This window comes from Lepidochelys kempii, chromosome 5 (assembly GCF_965140265.1).
Source record: "Lepidochelys kempii isolate rLepKem1 chromosome 5, rLepKem1.hap2, whole genome shotgun sequence".
In the NCBI taxonomy this organism is placed as follows: domain Eukaryota; kingdom Metazoa; phylum Chordata; order Testudines; family Cheloniidae; genus Lepidochelys; species Lepidochelys kempii.
In genome coordinates, this window is record NC_133260.1 from 128,693,845 (window position 1) to 128,717,400 (window position 23,556).

The 23,556-nt window shown below is 47.4% G+C and overlaps 1 protein-coding gene across 4 annotated transcripts in view; it reads left to right on the forward strand.

Moving 5' to 3' along the window:
- The first annotated feature begins 435 nt into the window (after positions 1-435).
- SLC49A3 (solute carrier family 49 member 3) overlaps positions 436-23,556 on the forward strand; it is a 53,269-nt gene continuing 30,148 nt past the window's right edge. For all 4 annotated transcript variants that reach the window (XR_012159155.1, XM_073345800.1, XM_073345799.1 and 1 more), the window contains exons 1-6: positions 436-805; positions 18,368-18,526; positions 19,429-19,648; positions 21,857-21,933; positions 22,040-22,177; positions 22,442-22,558. Coding sequence is in view for 3 of the 4 variants with exons in the window: in XM_073345800.1 (XP_073201901.1) it covers positions 659-805; positions 18,368-18,526; positions 19,429-19,648; positions 21,857-21,933; positions 22,040-22,177; positions 22,442-22,558 (858 nt within the window). In the remaining variant the exon portion in view is untranslated. The remainder of the gene's footprint in view (positions 806-18,367; positions 18,527-19,428; positions 19,649-21,856; positions 21,934-22,039; positions 22,178-22,441; positions 22,559-23,556) is intronic.

Here is a 23,556-nt window from a genome sequence, read left to right on the forward strand (position 1 = left end):
ACGAGCACTGCCATTAAACCCACCACTGCCAGCGGCCCCACCAGCACACCCTGTGAGCGGGACTGTGCAGAGGCCACCCGAAGAACAAATCAGTCTGCTGTAGGGGATGAGAGGGAGCAATGCTTTGCCAGTCAGTAGTGATCATAGCTTGCAGTGCTGATGTGGCACGTGGCGAAGGCCTGCATTACTCCCCCTGCCACCTGCAGGCCTCGCTCGTGGGGCTCCCTGGCATTGCAGCAGAGGAGTGCAGCGCTCTGTGTTTGCTTGGCTTTGCAGACTTTGGCTGACAGAACTTGCTGTGCTGGCTCCAGGCTGCAGAGCGGAGTGTTTCATCCGGGCTAGCACTAGGACCCCGTGGGGTGTGGAGAAGGGAGCAGAGAGGGAGTGGTTGTGGGAGCAGAAAAAGGAACTGCTTTATAAACTGGGCGGGCACTCCTCCTGCTGAACCAGGCAGGAAGGGAAAGGCAGGGACAGGCTCGCCCAAGGGCAGCTGTTGCACCCAGAAGAAAGCAGCCAGCATTTAGAGCGCCTGACAGGAAAGCAAGTGCTGTGCACTGAACAATGTGCCCAGGGTCTGCCCCTCACACCCTGTTGCTGCCTGGCCTCCCCCAAGAGAACCACCAGAGACAGGCGCTCTGACTGTTCCGAGGCGGGGAAAATGGATGAGGAAACAACAGGCGACTTGGAGACCTTGCTGGAAAAGCCAGAGCCGGCTGAGCTGAGGAAACCGGTGCTCTTCAGAACTTACAGGCGGCGATGGTTCCTGCTGGTGGTGGTCTGCCTGCTGAACTGCTCCAATGCCATGGTGAGTACTGGTGACACTGCCCTCAGCGCTTACACCTGTTTTCTTGTGGAATCCTGACATTCTGGTCCGGAACAAGCCTGCCTTTCTGTGACACTGGTGGGGAGAGAGCTCTGTCCCAACTAGCATCTGCAGCAGACGAGCTTCTAACAAACAAAGATTTGTCTTAATGCATGACCTGTGATAATAAATACACTGTGTCCTAAGCACCTGTCTAGGCAGCAGCCACTTAGGATTTGAAAAGAGCAGAAACTTTACTCAGTGTGATGAGCTAAAAGGCGTGGTAACCTTAGCCCAGGCCGAGAGATTTCACAGCAAAACTAAAATATGGAGGACACTATCTTCAAATGGATTTAACGACGAGGAAAAAATCTGATCTAAGCAGCCTGCCGAGGATTCCTTTGGGAACTTCCCTGGTCTCGTGTATTTACATAGTTTGTCTGGGAAGTTACAAAGAACTATTTTCCATGGCAACCTAACAGCAGCAAGCGTTAGACAAAACCGAGCTGGAAAATACGCTAACAGAGCTGGTATAAATTTAACGGGGTGCTTGGTTAATCATGCCTGATTTTTGTATGCTGCTTTTATTATTTTAAAGTGTTTGGAGAGCTTGGATGGGGTATTTGAATTGGAATCCTGCCACAAAGGCCTAGTTCACACTAGGAAATGCTTGTCAATACAGCTATAGATATAGCCTAGAGGCAGCTTGTTCCAGAAAAAGGGTGATTTGCCAGCATAGTTGATGCCAGTTCCCCAAATAAAATAAGCTGTATCACTGATATAACTGCATCTACACTAGGGGCTTTTGCTGGTATAAAAAAATTATATAAAAAAAAAATCACATCCCTAAACAACATTACTACACTAGCAAAAGTTTTAGTGTAGACCTGGCCAAAACCTTGTACCTTGGTCCAGGACTGGCCTTGGCAGACCTGTGGGGGGAAGCCAGGACTCTGTGTCCTTGGCTCACAGCAATGTTTCTTTCTCTGAGAAATTTCAGTCACATTGCAAGAGGAAATGAAAAACCTTAAATCATTTTAAAGTCAAACATCCTTGCCAATGTCTTGTCTGCAGTGATGTGAACATGGATGGCATCTTACTTCATACAAATAAGAACATAAGAATTGCCACATTGGGTCAGACCAATGGTCCATCAAGGCCAGTATCCTGTCTGCCGACAGTGGCCCATACCCAAACTTTGAGGGCGGTGTACAGAACAGGGCTGTTGGAGTGATCGACCTCTGTCTTCCCCTCCTCACTTCTGGCAGTCAGAAGTTTAGGGTCACCCATGGCTACCCCCATGGCCCTGCCCCTTCTACACGAGGCCCCACCCTCTGCAGCAGGAGCCCTGAACTTCCTCCCGTGGCCAGAGAAGTCCTGGGCTTGCTGGCTTGAACCTTCCCCCCCCAACCCCCTCGCCACCAGAGCAGCCCCTGGCTTGCCCCAATCCCGGGCCAGCTGGTTAGCAGCACCAGGTCAGTGTCCCACTGCAGAGCCTTCCCTGGCCTATTATCCCTGCCATCCATGGTGTCACCCAGAGTATGGGGTTGCATCCCTGACCATCTTGGCTAATAGCCATTGATGGACCTATCCTTCATGAACTTATCTAGTTCTGTTTTATGGAGTCAAAGCTCTTCAGCAAGGAACTCAAAAGTAAGAACTGAGCACACTAGAAGACCTAAACTTGCCATCAACCAAGTGCAAGTAACGAGCATCTTTTTGTCTTGAACATGCTATTTTCTTGCTTCTTTTCCAATCTGCATCACAACACTTCCTTTCTCACCAGCAAGATACAACATGGGACCCCCCGGAAGTCTGCTTGCCGTAAAGCAAAGTGGCTAGCAACAGAAATTACAAGATCACACCAGACTGAAATGGTGCAAATTCTATTAAATGGCATTAATGACACTTGCTACTTAAAGGAGCGGCTGTGCCCTAGGTACACTGAGTAGCTCCTCAGTCTGCAAAGACCTAGCAGGATTAGTAACGGAGGAAGGTGCTATTCAGCATGAGCAAGGGTGGCACAATCTAGCCCATAATGTTTTAAAGATAGAGTTGGAAATAGCTTGGCATCGGTGAATGGGCATTAGGCTTGGTTTCCTCACTGGCATAAAGCAACAGGCTCATCTAATTCTCAGAAAATGGACCAAATGTGCTTCCTTTAGAGCCTCTTATGAGCTGTTTGTTATGATCCAGGTTTAGAAAAATTGGATTTATTGGACAAAGCAGGCGTCTTTTCTGTAAGGGCTTGCCTGCCTTATAAGTACAATGGAGTTATTGTGTGTGCTTCAATGCTCTGATCTAATCCTGCCTTCAGACGGGATTGAATTCTGCCCTGGCAGCACCTTTCCACAACTGTCAGCTCTTGTGCGCTCACTCCCACTACCCTGCCCAAGTCTTGCAAACAGCTGTGCACATGAGCAACAATCCAAAGGGGCTACTCGTGGGCCTGTGTTTACAGGATTGGGGACCCTGTTTGTATAAGTGCATTCTCTGCATAGCTCTCCTATACTGCCTCAGCCACGGATCAAGTGGTTTTTGACATGCACGCAGAATGACACCAATAGAAACACTGCTAATGCCTGGGAGAATTAGCTGAACTGCGTTGCACAGATCCTGGGGCCCTGTTCACAGAGCAAAACCAGCATAATGAACACGAACACAAGCAGGCAGACAGGCAGTCCGGGGAGCTCAAAGAATATCAAGAGCTGGAGAAAGGATGCAAATTCCTTGTGAATGTTTTATTATAAAAGTTTTGCAAGACTTGTAATATTTGAAAATGGCTGCCCAGTCCTACTAAGCTGGCAAATAAAGAACTAAGCTTTAATCAATAAACAGGTACAACTTTTATTCAACCAGTGCCAGCAACAAACAATTGAGGTGCAGTTGGAAAGACTTAGAGCCTAAACTAATGAGGCCCAAAGTCAATGGGAGTATTTTCATTGGACTTTGGTGGTCAGGTTCTAAAAGCAAGGGGCCTGAAAAGTTACTTGTATGCTTAAGTGCTTGCAGCAGAACCAAGCTATAAACACCATACATTGGCTAACTGACAGCTTGCATGCATGGGCATGCAAATCATTCATAGATATTAGCAGGATTTAAATATGATATAAGAAGAGAGTGATTGGGAGAAATAGGATGAAATTAAGAAAGGGAAACTCTAGGTTAAATATCTTGAAAAACCTGACTGTTAGCTCTAAGACTGTGGAACAATCTGTCCAGGGAAATGATGGAAGCCCTGTTTTTTTGAGATCACAGCTCTAGCAAATACGTGGCAGGAAAGGGGATGGAGTAGATGTAGGAATGGAAGGTTTCTGGCCAATGGGAGCTGCGGAGCCAGCGCTCGGGGAGGGGGCAGCATGCAGAGCTTCCCTGGCCACCCCTGCACTGAGGGGCCGCAGGGACATGCCAGCCACGTCTGGGAGCCACGCAGAGCCAGGGCAGGCAGGGAGCCTGCCTTAGCCCCGCTGCACCGCCGACCGGACTTTTAATGGCCCAGTCACCAGTGCTGACCAGAGCTGCCAGGGTCCCTTTTCAACCTGGTGTTCCGGTCAAAAACCGGACATCTGGTAAACCTACTTCATGGCTATAAGGGACAGGGCATTGCCAGTCAGTCTTATATGACAGGGATAAATCTTGCATGCAGATCATGCATCCAAGTCATGAAATGGTCTACAAATGCAATAAAAAATAAGGTATTCAGAAGTTTAACAAATGTGGGCGGGGGGGCACTGAAGACACTCATCTGCGGCACCTTTTGGTCTAGGACCGGCCCTGATCAAAACTGTATGAATAATGGACACTTAAAATGGGTCCCCTCCACAAGTATGCAGATATAAGTCTGGGTTGGCTTTGTTCTTGGTCTCTTTCCCAGCCCCAGAGATTCTAACCTTCCTGCTGCCCAGTCAGTCTCTTTGCCACCCTCCCGACACTGGCCATGGCATGAATGAAACTCTCTCACACAATAAGTCCCCACGCCAAAGACTGAAACGTGGTAAAATGTGTGTTTTAATAAATCCGTAAGTGTAGAAACGCTGCGATCTTAAAACAGAAATAAAACCAGTGAGGAGAAAGGAAACCACACACACACACTGCCAATTCAGTCCCATTCGGTGCCAGTCTCAGATTGTCCTGCAGTGCTTATGTATCAATGATTACAACCTTGAAAAATCAAGATAGAATTATTGACCCTCCCAAAGGTGCTCTCTCTGCTCCAGCTGTCCACAGGGATCTCCAATGTGACAGGAAAAAAAAAGAAAGAAAGGTACTTAGGTACATGGTGTAATAAAGTGCCCATGCAGCTAAACACACTGGCACCAATTCCCCGTTGCTCTGCACCTTGTCACGTACAGCCGTGCACAGTGGCTGTGTGCCACTGACATTCTGCTCTCGTTGTGCTGTGCGCCCATTGTACAGGTGTGCAGAGTGGTGGGGAATCGGACTCACAACACTGACTTAGGACTGAGGCATAAGGAAAGCTCTTCTAGCAAAATGTCACAGATCTTATTACCCAGGCCTGTATGTGGTATCTCAATCAACTTAAGCCATAAAATTTGGTACTCTGCAAACTTGAAAATGTAGATATTGACCCAGTGAGTTTGGGAATTTTTAAAGTAAAACTACAATAATTTCTATAAGACCAATATACTGTAGGAATCAATGGGCTTATGAAGCTCCTTCCTTCCTTAGACTATGCAATAAATTGGCCTTAATTAAATTCCTTGCCCCACAAAAGCTTGTGACTGAAACAGCCACACTTGTAACCAGGCAACAAGTAAAAATGTATTGGGAGGGAATATTCTGGCTTCAGGAAAGGTTGTATAGAAATAAAGTTAGGGTGAAGCTAGCTATGTCTAGTTAGCTAATTCCTTTAAAAGGACCAGCCTAACTCCTCTGCCCTACACCCAACTGAGTCTTAAGTCAAAAGATCATGTAAGAAGTTTCACCTAGAACTCAAGCAGCAAACAGAAAAAGGGAGACCAAATCCAGAGCAGAAAGTCCATCCCCTGAGCCCTCCCAGGTCCTTGTGCCAGAGCTGTCGTTGCTCAGTTGAGGCCAGTATTGCTGACAGATGATTATAGGAGGAACATGAAACTCAGAGGTTATCAGTGTCTCTCCGGAGCTGGCCTGATTTCCACAGACATGGGTGTGGCCAGACCTCCTGATGTGATCTGACTCGTGAGCCTGGAGCAGGAGGAAGTTCCCACAGTGCTGTACAGTACTCCATAGCTGGACATAACGCCCCAAAGGGTCCACACCCTTCTTGTCTGGGTTATTCTAGATCGCATGCCCTGATTCTCATGGGTGACTTTAATTTTCCTGATATCTGCTGGGAGAGCAATACAGCGGTGCATAGACAATCCAGGAAGTTTTTGGAAAGCGTAGGGGACAATTTCCTGGCGCAAGTGCTAGAGGAGCCAACTAGGGGGGGTGCTTTTCTTGACCTGCTGCTCACAAACCGGGTAGAATTAGTGGGGGAAGCAAAAGTGGATGGGAATCTGGGAGGCAGTGACCATGAGTTGGTTGAGTTCAGGATCCTGACGCAGGGAACAAAGGTAAGCAGCAGGATACGGACCCTGGACTTCAGGAAAGCAGACTTCGACTCCCTCAGGGAACGGATGGCCAGGATCCCCTGGGGGACTAACTTGAAGGGGAAAGGAGTCCAGGAGAGCTGGCTGTATTTCAAGGAATCCCTGTTGAGGTTACAGGGACAAACCATCCCGATGAGTCGAAAGAATAGTAAATATGGCAGGCGACCAGCTTGGCTTAATGGTGAAATCCTAGCGGATCTTAAACATAAAAAAGAAGCTTACAAGAAGTGGAAGGTTGGACATATGACCAGGAAAGAGTATAAAAATATTGCTCGGGCATGTAGGAATGTTATCAGGAGGGCCAAATCGCACCTGGAGCTGCAGCTAGCCAGAGATGTCAAGAGTAACAAGAAGGGTTTCTTCAGGTATGTTGGCAACAAGAAGAAAGCCAAGGAATGTGTGGGCCCCTTACTGAATGAGGGAGGCAACCTAGTGACAGAGGATGTGGAAAAAGCTAATGTACTCAACGCTTTTTTTGCCTCTGTTTTCACTAACAAGGTCAGCTCCCAGACTGCTGCGCTGGGCATCACAAAATGCGGAAGAGATGGCCAGCCCTCTGTGGAGATAGAGGCGGTTAGGGACTATTTAGAAAAGCTGGACGTGCACAAGTCCATGGGGCCGGACGAGTTGCATCCGAGAGTGCTGAAGGAATTGGCGGCTGTGATTGCAGAGCCACTGGCCATTATCTTTGAAAACTCGTGGCGAACCGGGGAAGTCCCGGATGACTGGAAAAAGGCTAATGTAGTGCCAATCTTTAAAAAAGGGAAGAAGGAAGATCCTGGGAACTACAGGCCAGTCAGCCTCACCTCAGTCCCTGGAAAAATCATGGAGCAGGTCCTCAAAGAATCAATCCTGAAGCACTTGCATGAGAGGAAAGTGATCAGGAACAGCCAGCATGGATTCACCAAGGGAAGGTCATGCCTGACTAATCTAATCGCCTTTTATGATGAGATTACTGGTTCTGTGGATGAAGGGAAAGCAGTGGATGTATTGTTTCTTGACTTTAGCAAAGCTTTTGACACGGTCTCCCATAGTATTCTTGTCAACAAGTTAAGGAAGTATGGGCTGGATGAATGCACTATAAGGTGGGTAGAAAGCTGGCTAAATTGTCGGGCTCAACGGGTAGTGATCAATGGCTCCATGTCTAGTTGGCAGCCGGTATCAAGTGGAGTGCCCCAAGGGTCGGTCCTGGGGCCGGTTTTATTCAATATCTTCATAAATGATCTGGAGGATGTTGTGGATTGCACTCTCAGCAAATTTGCGGATGATACTAAACTGGGAGAAGTGGTAGATACGCTGGAGGGGAGGGATAGGATACAGAAGGACCTAGACCAATTGGAAGATTGGGCCAAAAGGAATCTGATGAGGTTCAATAAGGATAAGTGCAGGGTCCTGCACTTAGGACGGAAGAACCCAATGCACAGCTACAGACTAGGGACCGAATGGCTAGGCAGCAGTTCTGCAGAAAAGGACCTAGGGGTGACAGTGGACGAGAAGCTGGATATGAGTCAGCAGTGTGCCCTTGTTGCCAAGAAGGCCAACGGCATTTTGGGATGTATAAGTAGGGGCATAGCGAGCAGATCGAGGGACATGATCGTTCCCCTCTATTCGACATTGGTGAGGCCTCATCTGGAGTACTGTGTCCAGTTTTGGGCCCCACACTTCAAGAAGGATGTGGATAAATTGGAGAGAGTCCAGCGAAGGGCAACAAAAATGATTAGGGGACTGGAACACATGAGTTATGAGGAGAGGCTGAGGGAGCTGGGATTGTTTAGCCTGCAGAAGAGAAGAATGAGGGGGGATTTGATAGCTGCTTTCAACTACCTGAAAGGGGGTTCCAAAGAGGATGGCTCTAGACTGTTCTCAATGGTAGCAGATGACAGAACGAGGAGTAATGGTCTCAAGTTGCAGTGGGGGAGGTTTAGATTGGATATTAGGAAAAACTTTTTCACTAAGAGGGTGGTGAAACACTGGAATGCGTTACCTAGGGAGGTGGTAGAATCTCCTTCCTTAGAGGTTTTTAAGGTCAGGCTTGACAAAGCCCTGGCTGGGATGATTTAACTGGGAATTGGTCCTGCTTCGAGCAGGGGGTTGGACTAGATGACCTTCTGGGGTCCCTTCCAACCCTGATATTCTATGATTCTATGATTCTATGATTCTGTACAGCCACACACTTGCTATGTGGTTCTGACCCTGACCTCTGCAGAAAGATAGATCAGGGTTGATTCACCCCGAGGGGGTGGGGGTGAGCATCCACCCTCTTAACGCCAAGAGCGGGACAGATGACAGTGCTGGTTCCAGGGGGGGCAGTTCTAAATTCCAGCCAGGACTCCATAGCTCCCCTGCTGGTAGCAGGTGGCAGCTCTCTGTACCTTTGCGTCCGGAGCACCTCACTTGCTTTCTGGCTGCTTCAGCCAGCTCTGGCCTCCCAGTGTGGCTAGGGGTGAGTGAGCCCATTCTGGGAGGACATCCTGCCGACGGCAGAAGGCAAGGGGTGAAGCTGCACTGCAGAGACTCAAAAGTGCCCCAGAGTTAAGCTACTTGTTCGCTGCAGGCTAGGGGCCCAATTCTACTCCCAGTGCATGGTGCAAGTCTCACTGACTCCACTGGGATTGCACCTGCGTAACTGAGCAGAATCTGGCCCTCAGCCTCTGGTGAGAGAGAAGTTCTCTGCCAATGACCTCATCATACTAGTGAGGGAGGGAGGAGCTAGTTGACTTCATGCAGAAGGACTATGCGTGTATGGCTGAGTAAAACAATGCAGCCAGCCCTGCCCAGCTGGCTTTGAAGTCGGAACAGTTTCCTGTAAAGCCAAGCCCTGACTCTGGTGCACAGCATGGTGTTAGCATTTGAAAGCCTGCAGAAACAAACCACATTAGCTGTACAAGCTTCACAAACACATTGCCAGGTCATGCAATGATACCTCAGCCAGACAGCAGCAAGCTGATTTGCCTGGAGGCTTTAAGCCCTGGCTGGGATGATTTAGTTGGGGATTGGCCCTGCTTTGAGCAGGGGGTTGGACTAGATGACCTCCTGAGGTCCCTTCCAACCCTGATATTCTATGAATTGCCTACAATAGGTGCCCCTTTAAATGAATGCTGTAAAATGGCTTCGTGTCTAACCTCCTAATTTTGGCATGCTCACTAGTGTACCAATCAGTTAACATTTCTGACTGACCCTCCCAGCTGCCTGATGCTTGGGTGTCTTGGAGTTGGCTGAAAATGCTGTCCCTGTTGCAAAAGAAACATTCCTGTAATGTTTTTGAGAGGGCTCTAGCTAAATGTAAGTGTGAACTGTCAGCATGTGAGCAGTCCTCACGGTAGCTGGCTACTCAAGGAGGCAGAGAAGAGAAAAGATGGCCCCTCAGCCAGTGACTGCCTGGGTGGGGAAAGGCAGCATGAGAGGAAGGGGAAAGATAGTCCCGGGTGGGATTTCAGGCTACCTCAGAATGGATGGAGAGAAGGTGAGTCCTGAGTATGAAGTGGGGATTGCCAAGAAGATAGGGGGCCTACAGGGGGAACAAGGCAGGTGAAGCACCTCGGAGGTGGAGGAAGCAGAGACCTGCGGTCGCAGTGGGGGGGGGGGGACCCCCCTCCTGGCTCCAGCGTGGGAAGGGTCCTCGGGTGGTGGGCGGGGCCAGCTGGGGGCTAGCCTCCCCCAGCCGGCAGTTCACTCCCCACCCATGCTTCAGTCTAACCCAGTATGGCCGTTCTTATGTTCAGAATGTAGAAAAAGCAATGAGGAAAGCTTACGTCACAAACATTTTGAGTGTAAAATTAGCATGACTGGGGTTGAGTAGAAATCCAGTGCTTTGCAAGAGTGAACGTTGCACATGCAAATATAAACTCAGCTTGGACTCCCAGTTTCAGATCTTATTGTACTTTTCTGTAGAATAGAGGGGCCCAAACTGGACCATGCGGTTAGAATCCCTCTAATGCCGGGACGTTCCAAACCCAGTCCAAACTCTTCTGGGCTCAGGCACATCCATACGATTGATTCAAACACAAGACCCCAACAACTCAAATTGTGGGCAGAGTGCGGTTCTGGATTTCATCTAATTTGTTAGGCAGATATGATTTCCTACGAGAACCCAAGGGCTACGGAGTTACACTCTCAGAATGGCACAATTGGGGCAGGATATTCCAGGCTGCAAGGAAGAGGTAGGCGGATCCAAATTCCTAACAGCGTTGTTTTCCTGATGTGAATCACCTCACACAAGCCTAAAAGTGTTAATTCTCCCAAACACTGCAAAATATTTCCCTGTTTGTACTATCACAGTATAGTTCTAATTAAACATTTCTCTTGGCTAGCGAAGCAGCAGTTCTGGCCTCTTGACACTTGGCTCTTTCCTGAAGTGAGTCCCTCTAATCTAGCTGGCAATTTTAGCAATCACACTTCCTCTGAGGCGGGGGTCCTTTGCACAATTACTTTGATTATGGGAACAAGTGGAGCCATCTCAAACTCTCAGTTGTACAAAACAAAATTCCACCATGCATGTTTGTAGACCACAGTACATCTCATCTTCTGAGGCAGTTGCTGCTGGCACTTTGTTTCCCACACATCAGAAGCACTTTCTACAGAGTTGAATGCAGTGCCATACAGCGAAGCGATTCTTTAAGTAACAAGTTTTAAGGCAAGGATGCGCATACTGTGGCAACTTCAGAACATCTTATCATCTCCTTTAAAGCTGTAGCCATCCTAAATGTTTGTCTGATAATCCTCCTCCACAAAAGATGGACAGATGGATGCACACCCAAGCAACGTTGCTGTACTGCACATTTAAAAACCATTTGATTTTTCTGGTTCCACGGGTCCATGCAAATTATCTTCCTTTCAAAGTTTTTACATACTGTCATTTTTAAATTCATAGAATCATAGAATATCAGGGTTGGAAGGGACCCCAGAAGGTCATCTAGTCCAACCCCCTGCTCAAAGCAGGACCAATTCCCAGTTAAATCATCCCAGCCAGGGCTTTGTCAAGCCTGACCTTAAAAACCTCTAAGGAAGGAGATTCTACCACCTCCCTAGGTAACGCATTCCAGTGTTTCACCACCCTCTTAGTGAAAAAGCTTTTCCTAATATCCAATCTAAACCTCCCCCACTGCAACCTGAGACCATTACTCCTCGTTCTGTCAACTGCTACCATTGAGAACAGTCTAGAGCCATCCTCTTTGGAACCCCCTTTCAGGTAGTTGAAAGCAGCTATCAAATCCCCCCTCATTCTTCTCTTCTGCAGGCTAAACAATCCCAGCTCCCTCAGCCTCTCCTCATAACTCATGTGTTCCAGTCCCCTAATCATTTTTGTTGCCCTTCGCTGGACTCTCTCCAATTTATCCACATCCTTCTTGAAGTGTGGAGCCCAAAACTGGACACAGTACTCCAGATGAGGCCTCACCAATGTCGAATAGAGGGGAACGATCACGTCCCTCGATCTGCTCGCTATGCCCCTACTTATACATCCCAAAATGCCATTGGCCTTCTTGGCAACAAGGGCACACTGCTGACTCATATCCAGCTTCTCGACCACTGTCACCCCTAGGTCCTTTTCCGCAGAACTGCTGCCTAGCCATTCGGTCCCTAGTCTGTAGCTGTGCATTGGGTTCTTCCGTCCTAAGTGCAGGACCCTGCACTTATCCTTATTGAACCTCATCAGATTTCTTTTGGCCCAATCCTCCAATTTGTCTAGGTCCTTCTGTATCCTATCCCTCCCCTCCAGCGTATCTACCACTCCTCCCAGTTTAGTATCATCCGCAAATTTGCTGAGAGTGCAATCCACACCATCCTCCAGATCATTTATGAAGATATTGAACAAAACCGGCCCCAGGACCGACCCTTGGGGCACTCCACTTGATACCGGCTGCCAACTAGACATGGAGCCATTGATCACTACCCGTTGAGCCCGACAATCTAGCCAGCTTTCTACCCACCTTATAGTGCATTCATCCAGCACATACTTCTTTAACTTGCTGACAAGAATACTGTGGGAGACCGTGTCAAAAGCTTTGCTAAAGTCAAGAAACAATACATCCACTGCTTTCCCTTCATCCACAGAACCAGTAATCTCATCATAAAAGGCGATTAGATTAGTCAGGCATGACCTTCCCTTGGTGAATCCATGCTGGCTGTTCCTGATCACTTTCCTCTCATGCAAGTGCTTCAGGATTGATTCTTTGAGGACCTGCTCCATGATTTTTCCAGGGACTGAGGTGAGGCTGACTGGCCTGTAGTTCCCAGGATCTTCCTTCTTCCCTTTTTTAAAGATTGGCACTACATTAGCCTTTTTCCAGTCATCCGGGACTTCCCCGATTCGCCACGAGTTTTCAAAGATAATGGCCAATGGCTCTGCAATCACAGCCGCCAATTCCTTCAGCACTCTCGGATGCAACTCGTCCGGCCCCATGGACTTGTGCACGTCCAGCTTTTCTAAATAGTCCCTAACCACCTCTATCTCCACAGAGGGCTGGCCATCGCTTCCCCATTTTGTGATGCCCAGCGCAGCAGTCTGGGAGCTGACCTTGTTAGTGAAAACAGAGGCAAAAAAAGCATTGAGTACATTAGCTTTTTCCACATCCTCTGTCACTAGGTTGCCTCCCTCATTCAGTAAGGGGCCCACACATTCCTTGGCTTTCTTCTTGTTGCCAACATACCTGAAGAAACCCTTCTTGTTACTCTTGACATCTCTGGCTAGCTGCAGCTCCAGGTGCGATTTGGCCCTCCTGATAACGTTCCTACATGCCCGAGCAATATTTTTATACTCTTCCCTGGTCATATGTCCAACCTTCCACTTCTTGTAAGCTTCTTTTTTATGTTTAAGATCCGCTAGGATTTCACCATTAAGCCAAGCTGGTCGCCTGCCATATTTACTATTCTTTCGACTCATCGGGATGGTTTGTCCCTGTAACCTCAACAGGGATTCCTTGAAATACAGCCAGCTCTCCTGGACTGTATTTGTGTCAATGTTTCTATTGCAGTCAATGTTTCTATTGCAGACAATGTTTCTATTGTGTCAATGTTTCTATTGTGTCAATGTTTCTATTGCAGCTGTACTGGCAGCTCTTATAAGAAAGCTAGAATAAGATCCTATCTGCAGGGTCTTCCTTGCTGAAAAATAACTTGTTTTGGGCCTGTCTCTCTAGTCCAGGGGTGGGAAAACTATGGCCCGCGAGCTGGATCCGGCCCCTTGGGGCTTTGGATCTGGCCCGTGGGATTGCCCCCATGGTGTCACAGGCCCTGTGCCACTCTCAGAAGCGGCCGGCACCACGTCCCTGGGACCCCGAGGGGGAGGGGGTGGAGCAGAGGGCTCCGTGCGTTGCCTTTGCCTCCAGGCACCGGCTCCCGCAGCTCCCATTGGCCGGGAATGGGGAACCCCGGCCAATGGGAGCTTCGGGGGAGGTACCTGGAGGCATGGCAAGGGCAGCGCATGGAGCCCTGTGCCCCCCCTCCCCCAGGGGCCGCGCAGGGACGTGGTTCCGGCCACTTTTCGGGCGCGGTGTGGGGCCAGGGCAGGCAGGCAGGCAGCCTGCCCTGTCCCCAGTGCGCACCGCTGCCACCCGGGCAGTCTGCCCTGGCCCCAGTGTGCACCGCTGCCACCCCAGAGCCGCTTTAGATAAATTCCAGAGCCCAAACCCCTCCTGCACCCTGCCCCAAGCCCCCTGCCTGCACCTCGCACCCCTCCTGCATCCCAACTCCCTACCCTGCACCCCTGTGCACCCCAACTCCCTGCCCTGAGCCCCGTCACACCCTGCACCCCTGTGCACCCCAATCCCCTCCCCTGAGCTCCCTGTCACACCTGCACCCCTCTTGCACCCCTGCCCTGAGCCTCCTCCTGCACTCCGCACTCCTCCTGCACCCTAATTCCCTTCCCTGAGCCTCCTCATACACCCCGCACCCCACCTCTGCCCCAATCCCTTGCCCTGAGCCCGTTCCTGCACACCTCACCCACTCCCACATGTCGCACTCCCTCCCACACCCCAACGCCTTGTCCCGGCCCTGCATACAATTTCCCCACCCAGATGTGGCCCTCGGCCCAAAAAGTTTGCCCACTTCTGCTCTAGTCCCATGGCTGATGTGAACATCAGTTCCGCTGTCTGAGTTAGTGCATGTCAGGGGAGAAAAGTCTCAGCCTTTAAAAATACTTGCCTTGCATTTAAGAATATACTTTTAGCTTCCCGCTTTTAAATATAGGAACCTCTTGTTCTCCAAGTGCCTGGGCACAGGGGAGAGATGGCATATTTTGACCTGTCAGCAAGAGCGTCTTTGAACTAGTTTATTGCTCGTGTCAACAAAGAATGAGAAGCAACACACTCCGGGCGACCATGCATGGATGGGACTAAGACACGAACTCAAGCTCTGGCTCAGACACTGACTAACCATGTACCCTGGAGCTACACTCTAAAAGGCAGATTTTTATGGCTTGTCCACTAGTTCTGGGTGCCTTGGTCTGTGGGTCCCATCGTGCACAGCGAGCACCTGATGTTGAGGTAGATGAAAGCAGCAGGGTTCTCAACGTGTTTGAACAATCTGTCCCCTTTAAAGCATCAAGCTGAGCGCTCAGATGAGGCACCCAAAGCTCGTGGACCCTTCTTGTGTTGGCTTTCACCGCTGTCCGTTTCAATATGGAAATAACGCTCCTGATCTCACCGGGTGCTTGGGAAGGTTCTTAGGGGAATAGGCTACTCCGGTGCAGGAGGCAAGTGTAATGTGGTTTTTAGCACTCAGTGTAAGGGAGGGGCAAGCTCCTGCTTTCTGAATTGCTGAATGCTCCAGAGGAAATGCGTCCATGACTTCACTCACCAGCCAGTGGCTGCAGGGCTGTGCTGGGGAATAGGATGTTACACCTCTCCCAGGGGGCTGGAAACAGCAGCTGAGGTTAGCTCTGACTGAGACTGCTCTTCAAGGAAAACACTAATCTGTGCTCAAACCTGCTTATCAAATGTATCCGGAGCATATTGCACTGAAAGCTGAAGATTATCTTTAAGAGCTGCAGTAGCTTCAATCAAATTAAATGTGGCGACCCCCAAATTAACTGGTCAAAAGCCTGAGACTGAGAGAGTTCTATAATCTGTTAGGGTCTTGGTCCTGTCTCAGCTCAGGGGGCTGGACTAGATGACGTCTCAAGATCCCTTCCAGCCCGACATTTCTATGATTCTGTGCCATCTCTAGCTAAAATAGGCTTTGAATTGAAATGTTATGTGGGATGACTTCTCAGTGTTGACCAAGTGGTCTTGAAAAACATTGAAACAAAGTCTACGCAGGCATTTTGAAACTCAGACAATGCCCCACATGTTTCAGTGTGGTTGGATGCTTTCAGGGAAAAGTTGCTGGATATTGAAAGGTGCTGAGCACCTGATCGCAACAGGAATTCTGGGCACTCAGCAAAGCAGGCTGATGATCCAGGTGCCTCAAAGTCAGATTTGGGTGAAGAACTTCAGGCACCAAGTTTGGAGAAATAGATCATAGAATCATAGAATATCAGGGTTGGAAGGGACCCCAGAAGGTCATCTAGTCCAACCCCCTGCTCGAAGCAGGACCAATTCCCAGTTAAATCAACATGCTCTTATTCCTGTCATGGGAATGGAGGCGGAGATGGACTGACATGCTGGATGTAATGAACCCCATTATACTGATAGTCTGTAGTTACTCTTCTCAAATGGGTGAAAATTTTAAACTGTAAGCTACCAGAACTGTCTCTCACTAGCAGGGAAACGCTGTGTGAGACCAACTCTTCTCTGGCAGGGTAAGACTTCCGTTTAAACCAGTTGTTGACACCGATCTCATACGTGCAAATTATGTGAGAAAAAAAGCTCTCTTTTTAGGGCTTTGTAGCAACACCGGTATTTAAATTCACAAGACATTGTACTCTGAATGCAAACAAGCTGATGGGATCAAAAGGCACAGCGTGAGCACTCCATTAGCCTACCTAATAAAACACTATTCATATAAATTGCCTAACAAACTACGTTGTAGCTACCCAAAGAATCTTCATGAATTATGCTACCTCTACTTTTGGCGATGTGTAGCTACACGCTGCAGCAAAAAGCAAACTGCATCCACACTGCGGTGTGTAGCTACAAGTGTCAGTAATAAGCTCTGGCAGGGGGGAGGCAGCAGGACACTACACAGTTAAAAATAGCTGTGTAGACAGGCAGGCAAGGCTTGGGCAAGAAGAGAACCATATGTATGTATTCACATACATACCCACACCCTTCCGGTGTGTCTTTACTCACCTAAGATGTGCCTCACCATCTACATCACTACTTAAACCCCTGCTGAGGGGGGGAACAGGGGTCCCACCCGAGTGCATACTCTACATGCCACCAGAAGCGTGTGGTATACACATAGCTTTAGAAACCCCTTCAAAGGGCATATTTTGACGTCATTTGGATGTAAATGTTAAATCTCAAAATTGGGGTGTTTTTTAAGAAGGATCTTTGTATTATCCCAGTGGGGTATACAGATAATTCCATCAGTTCTGGTTTCTGCAGATATAGTGGGGGAGGTTTAGATTGGATATTAGGAAAAACTTTTTCACTAAGAGGGTGGTGAAACACTGGAATGCGTTACCTAGGGAGGTGGTAGAATCTCCTTCCTTAGAGGTTTTTAAGGTCAGGCTTGACAAAGCCCTGGCTGGGATGATTTAACTGGGAATTGGTCCTGCTTTGAGCAGGGGGTTGGACTAGATGACCTTCTGGGGTCCCTTCCAACCCTGATATTCTATGATTCTATGATTCTATGATCTGCTACTGACATAACAGGAAGGATCCTGTAGTTTGCTACAGTGCTTGGCCTGTGCCGCCTGCTAGACTTGCAGTTACAGGTAAATGGTGCTCATTGTGAAGATGAGATGCCCAAAAGGCTCTCAATCAATCACAAGGGGGTGCAGGAATTACTTGGTGAAATCATATGATGTGTGCTACACAGGAGGTCAGATTAGGATTATCATAGATGTGTCCCTTATGGCCTTAAATTTGGCATTATAATCAACAGTATTTTGCATTTTTAGAAAAGGAGTTCTTGTGGCACCTTAGAGACTAACAAATTTATTTGAGCATAAGCTTTCGTGAGCGACAGCTCACTTCATCGGATGCAAGTGAGCTGTAGTTCACGAAAGCTTATGCTCAAATAAATTTGTTAGTCTGTAAGGTGCCACAAGTACTCCTTTTCTTTCTGTGGATACAGACTAACATGGCTGCTACTCTGAAACTTGCATTTTTAAAGGAGACAATGATAGCGAAGAGCAGACTATAAATACCTCTTCCCTCATAATGGCTGGGTGTGTATAGTAGAATATCCAAGTAACATTCTTTGTAGCAAACTCCAGAGTGTCTCTCAACTTGCAGCTGTAATAAGTGGTTGAGGGCCAAATTCAGTCATGATAACTCGGGGAGGGGGGACTTACTTGTCTGTCTAATAGACTGTAGGCAATCTAATGGGGCCTGCTCAGCTTTCTTACAGTAACTCAGTGGGGTTACTCTAGGTTTACACCAGGGTAAATGACAAAACTTGGCTCAGGAAGTCCTAAGCTGGTGATGTAAATACCATAGAAAATGGGAATTACACAAGTTTAGGCTCCCTACCATCACCTCTGAATCTGACCCAAATGGTGATCGTCACCATGGGGGGGCACCTGCTCTGAAGAAGACTCAGTGTGGGACATGGTGGGGGCAATGGCAGACTGGCCCTGCAGTGGAGCGTCTGCATTCACGTACCATCCAGTGTCTGTGCTCCCACCCCTGACACTGAGGAGTGGGCTAGGAGCCATGAAAATGCTCATCACCGTGACAACAGCAGCAACAAAGATTCTGGCCTTTGCACTGGACTAGCAGGTGGATGGGGGCTGATTTCCAATGGGGGTGAAACTGCATCACCACCTGGTGTCCCTCCAAAGCACAAATCATGCAGGGATTGTACGGGGAAAAGCTCACCCTGGCAGACTGAGTGTTAACTCTTAACCTCTCTGTTCTGTTTTTGGCAGCTGTGGCTGACGTTTGCTCCAGTGGCTGACAAAACAGCAGCCTACTTCCACATCTCCATGGATACAATTAACTGGCTGTCCCTGGTGTACCTTCTCATATCTATCCCATTTGGACTGGTGGCAACCTGGATTCTCGACACCGTGGGACTCAAGTGTGCTGTAAGTTTAAATGAGAAGCTGCATTAACTAACTAAAGTTGGGGTTATTGTGTATTTTTGTATATGCAAGCATAATCTTTGCTAACTAATACTCAATGTACGTAGCAGCCTAAGTCATGACATTCTGACTAAATATTGTGTGAGATGAATGTACTTAAAACTATCCTTCCTACCTTGCAATGAATAGAATCTGGTCCAAGAGGAAATGAAGTGAGAAACAACAAGAAAAGAAAACAAAGTAGAGTGGAAATTATTGTCTGATACCTTCCCCTTTTTCTCTTTAGGACCACTAATTTACATTTCTCCCTGAACTTCACTTGTTTGTATTAACCAGGAAGTCTTTCCTGATAACTTGAAACTTCATCAAGTTACCATGAAGCATTCGGAGATGGTCTCTGCCCCGTACCAAACAAACTTTAGTCACACATGAACTCGATCAGAGTATTGAGACCAGATGCATTATGGAACCTGAACGTCTGTCTTTATTTCAGACATCCAACTGGGATTGGTTTTGTTGCTCATTTACCAGTGTCTTTTGAGGCCATAAGCTTCCTAAATTAGCCAGGACTAAACTTGCTTGTCATGTGAGAAAAGGTGGCTTCACACTACCTGAGGCTCAGCAGACCTGAGTGCATCTTTCAACACATGCAAGCCCCAGTCAGTTGATGGCTGTGGTGAGACTGTATGGAATGAAAGAGGAAAATAAAACGAGTGAGTATTTCCGATGGAACCACGATGCTGCCAGCACCTCTGCATGTGTCTGAAGGAGAGGGAAGGGATTAGGAGCCTGGGACATGTCAGATTGGTCACCTGGAGTCATGCCACATCCTAGAACTTAATTCCGTCTCCCTCAGTCTGCAGCTAAGTCAGCAAGTGACTCCAGTCCCTCTTTACGTGTTGTAGGTGATGCTTAGCGCTTGGCTGAACATGGTTGGAAGCGTCATCCGGACTTTCAGCGTCATCAGCTTCCTGAGTCTGGGATCCCTGACCTACATGTACCTGTTCATAGGACAGTGCCTCTGTGCTCTGGCCCAGCCACTTGTCATATTTTCTCCAACAAAACTAGCGGCCCTGTGGTTCCCAGATCACCAGAGAGCTACAGCAAATATGATCTCTTCAATGTGTAAGTAACAGCTACAAACATTCCGAGCTGGAGCGAGGTCACTCCATAGCAGAACCTTCCTGTGGTATACGTTGCCTATGGAGCTGTATTATAGGGACTGCGCAATGTGTAAGTGAACTAAAGCATCACAAAACCCCATGAAGTAGGCAGGTATCTCCACATTGCAGATGGAGAACAGGTCATATGACTTACTCATCACATGGAAAGTCTGGAGTAAAAACCCCAGACCTCACAGTCTCTTCCCTCTGCCTTAGCCACAAGACCATTTTCCTCCTGCAAATCCCGTGCAGGCTGCTACTAGCTCAAAATAGTCACCAAATCTTAACTCATAACTTGAACCCAGCTCCTCAAATAAGCAGGTGTCCAAATCACTACTGACTTGAACAGCTAGGTGCTTTGGCAGTGTAAGGGCTTGTCTACATGGCACCGCAATCTGGACTACAGGGCTATGAATTGTAGAGTGCTCTGAAGTGTTAACCTCTAATTGCCTCATGTAGATCCTGCTGGTGTGAACAGGGTCCTCCCACCTTGTAATTAATACACCTTGATTCTGTGAAGGAGGAAGATTAACTGCAGGAAAGGTTATGAATTCATATTCATATGAAACCATATTCATATGAAAAGGAAAATAAAAATAAAGAACCCAGAAGAAAGGAAACCGGATAACTTAATTTTCTCCCTAAATTTGAATAGTTAGTTTCCAAGGTGCTAGAAAAGGCTGTGAACAGAAACTAGTTCATCATAAAACATTACACCTAGAAACCATCCTTAGCTGTCGGTTTTTGCCATTTGCAGAGCTTACTTCTCTCCCGGCACAGTATTGCTACCGACAGCTCTCTCAGTTGCATGCAACAGCTAGTTAAAATCCTTAAAAATCGAAAGCATCCCTGCTATTCTCCTGTTGAATAAATGTGCACTGGAAAGGTACATACTACAATGAATATTGACTATCTAGCTGATAAATGTCAACATTCCTGAAAATCTTTGAGCATTTTTAAAATGTGGGATATACTCTGTGTAGTGTGTGACGAGTTCCTGTTATTTTTAATGGGATGTTGGAAAGTTCCTTTGTGATAGTTTGAAAAATAAATGGTTGTTTTTCTGTTTAAAAAAAAATCACCTGTGTATTGAGCTGTCAGATCTAGGTATTGTTCATTACCGGTAAGTATGAGAACAGTAAGTGTACCATGCAAGCACACCAGAATACGATAGCTTGCCCAACACCTGCTATTTCTGTTGGCTCCCCACTGGCCCTAATTAACCAGTCTAAACAGACTCTACTGTAGTCATGGAAAAAATTGAAACGGCATTGGAGGTAGCCTGGATTGTCTGGCTGAGCTGCAAGGTGCTTATAGAAGTCTATAAATTGTTCAAATTTGCAGTGAAAACCCGTCTCAGATCTGGTTCTTAAATCTGCTAGCTGTGTAGTTGGATAATTGTATTACACCTGTGAGGTGAAAGTGCAAGCGGGGTAAAGTACTATTAGATGTTCGGCTAGTGGCAATGACTGCGGAGACATGATGTTGTAATATACCGGTACGTTTGAAAGTGGGTCAGCTAGTACAGAGGTATGTTGTATTTTACTTGACAAAGGAAATGCGAGTCTGCACTGCATAGCGTATGGGCCTGTACTAGCACTGGGGGCGGTAGGTGAGAAGGAATGAAGAATTATTTAAAGACTAGGATGGATGTGTTTTTTTACCATGCTTAGGGGGAACAATTAAATCAAAAAGTTAAGGTGACACAAGAACAAATGGAGGTAAAGTGGCCAGGAATACCTTTAGGCTGGAAATTAGAAGGAGGCTTCTAACCATCAGAGGAGTGAGGTTCTGCAGGGCCAAACACCCCAACTAGCTTGAAGAGGGAAAGCTTGACAAGTTTATGAACAGGATGATAGGACAGGATTGCCTGCAGTAGCAGGGGACTGGACTTAATGACCTAGGAGATCCTGCCTAGTCTTATTTCCCTAGTTGAATTCCAGGTAAAATTTCTAGAAAAGGCTAAGACACTTAAGTATTTTTGTGAGTTTTACCCTCCAAATGTAACCTTACAGATGTCTTGTTCCTGATCCCCTCTGCCCCTCCCCCCCAGCCATGGTTTCATTTAAACTGAGGATGCTGTGAAATGGATGTCTCATGACATTTTGATAAATGTGGAACATTCTCTCAATTTATATAGAAAAACATTGTCTTTTTTATTTCAATCTAGCTAATCCTTTGGGAATTCTTACCGCTAACTTGCTGTCCCCTGCACTTGTGTCTGAAGAAAAAGATATACCACTGATGGTAAGCAAAAGCTGATTAATTAGTATGCAGCGTCATTTTGGTTTATATATTCAGTAGCATTGGAGTCAGGCAACCTGGTTACGTGTCTTTGCTTTGGGTTTCCTAGCTTGGACTGTACGTCATCCCTGCAGTCACAGCCTGCATCCTAGCCACGGTTGGTGTTCACGACAAGGTCCCTCCAACTCCACCATCAGCAAGCGCCACATATTCCACCTCGCAGCCATTTTTCACAGGCTTGAAAATGGTAAGTGTCATGCAGAGAAGTAAGCCCTGGAATCAAACATAGCATCCTAGAACTGTAGGGCAGGACATGACCTTGAGAGGTCACCATGTCCAGCCCTCTATGCTGAGGCAGGAGCAAGTGTACATGCTGCCTGGCTTCCATGGTGTCATTGTCACCCTCAGCTATCCTGTTGTTGTGGGCAGGCCAGCAGGTGGGCGGGTGCTGAGATTTGTTGCCCAAGTAACTGGAACCTATTTTTTTAAACCTACATTCTGAACTTTGCAGCTTCTGAGAAATAAACCATACATCATCCTGATGGTCTGTTTTGGAGCAGGGATTGGGATGTTCACCTGCTTTTCGACTCTTCTGGAACAGATCCTGTGTGTAAAGGGGTATTCAAATGTAAGGCCTTTTTGCATCTTACGCATTATTTGTTATACGGTTGAAATGAACCTCCACTAATTAGTGATCAAAACAAGATGAAGCCACTTGATGTGGTGCACTTGTCTAAACTAGCTTATCAGTGTCTGAGATGTACCAGACTAGCATACATCAAGGTACATCATCAGTCTTTAAATACGATACGTTATCTGATGTTTAATTCGTATCCTTGGTTGTGTCACCACTTGTGAATGAAACTCTTCTCTTGCTGGATTTTACTTTGTAAAATAAAGGCTTTTAATTGATTGTAGAGGGGTTAAATGCAGCTAAATGCAGTCCCTTATGATCCTCTCCCAATATGCAAATATGGGGCAAAGGCTCAGACAGAGGTGAGAGGGAACTGGAAACTCAAAGCAAGGTGGACTGGGTTATTTCATTGCCGCATGTGTCCTTAGCCAAATGCACATGAGCAGAGGTGGTCACCTCTCGGCTACATTTATACCCTCCAATAAACATCTCCCCCAAAGCCCTCTCTTGTGGCTCAGCCTTGTATTTGTCTCCAGCACCTCAGTTTGTGCAGCATGCAGTCTCCAACCCAGCATGGTCACAGCAAAACTCATAAGTGCTCCCTCCATTGCAGTAGGTGATCCCAGGGCAATGGGAAGAGGATGTGAGCTATGAGTCCTTCTCCCTCAATTCCAGGCATGTTTAAAGGGAAGTTCGGAAGGCTGTGCATGGAAGGCCATACTGGCCCTGCTGGCTAAGGCGGCCAGATGGAGAATAAACAATGGTGTTCTGCATAGCTAGGCAAATCATGACAAAGCACAGGAGGAATGAGATGAGGAAACTCAGAAGGGAGATAAGGTTGAGGAGCACAACACACACACATGGGTACCACTGTACGTGGTTCTCTGTTCCTCTGTATTCATGAAACGTTGCCCTGCAAGTCGCTGTCTAGTAAAAACAGAGTAATATCGAAAATGGGTTTTTTACCTTTTGAGGTACACGACCACCACTTA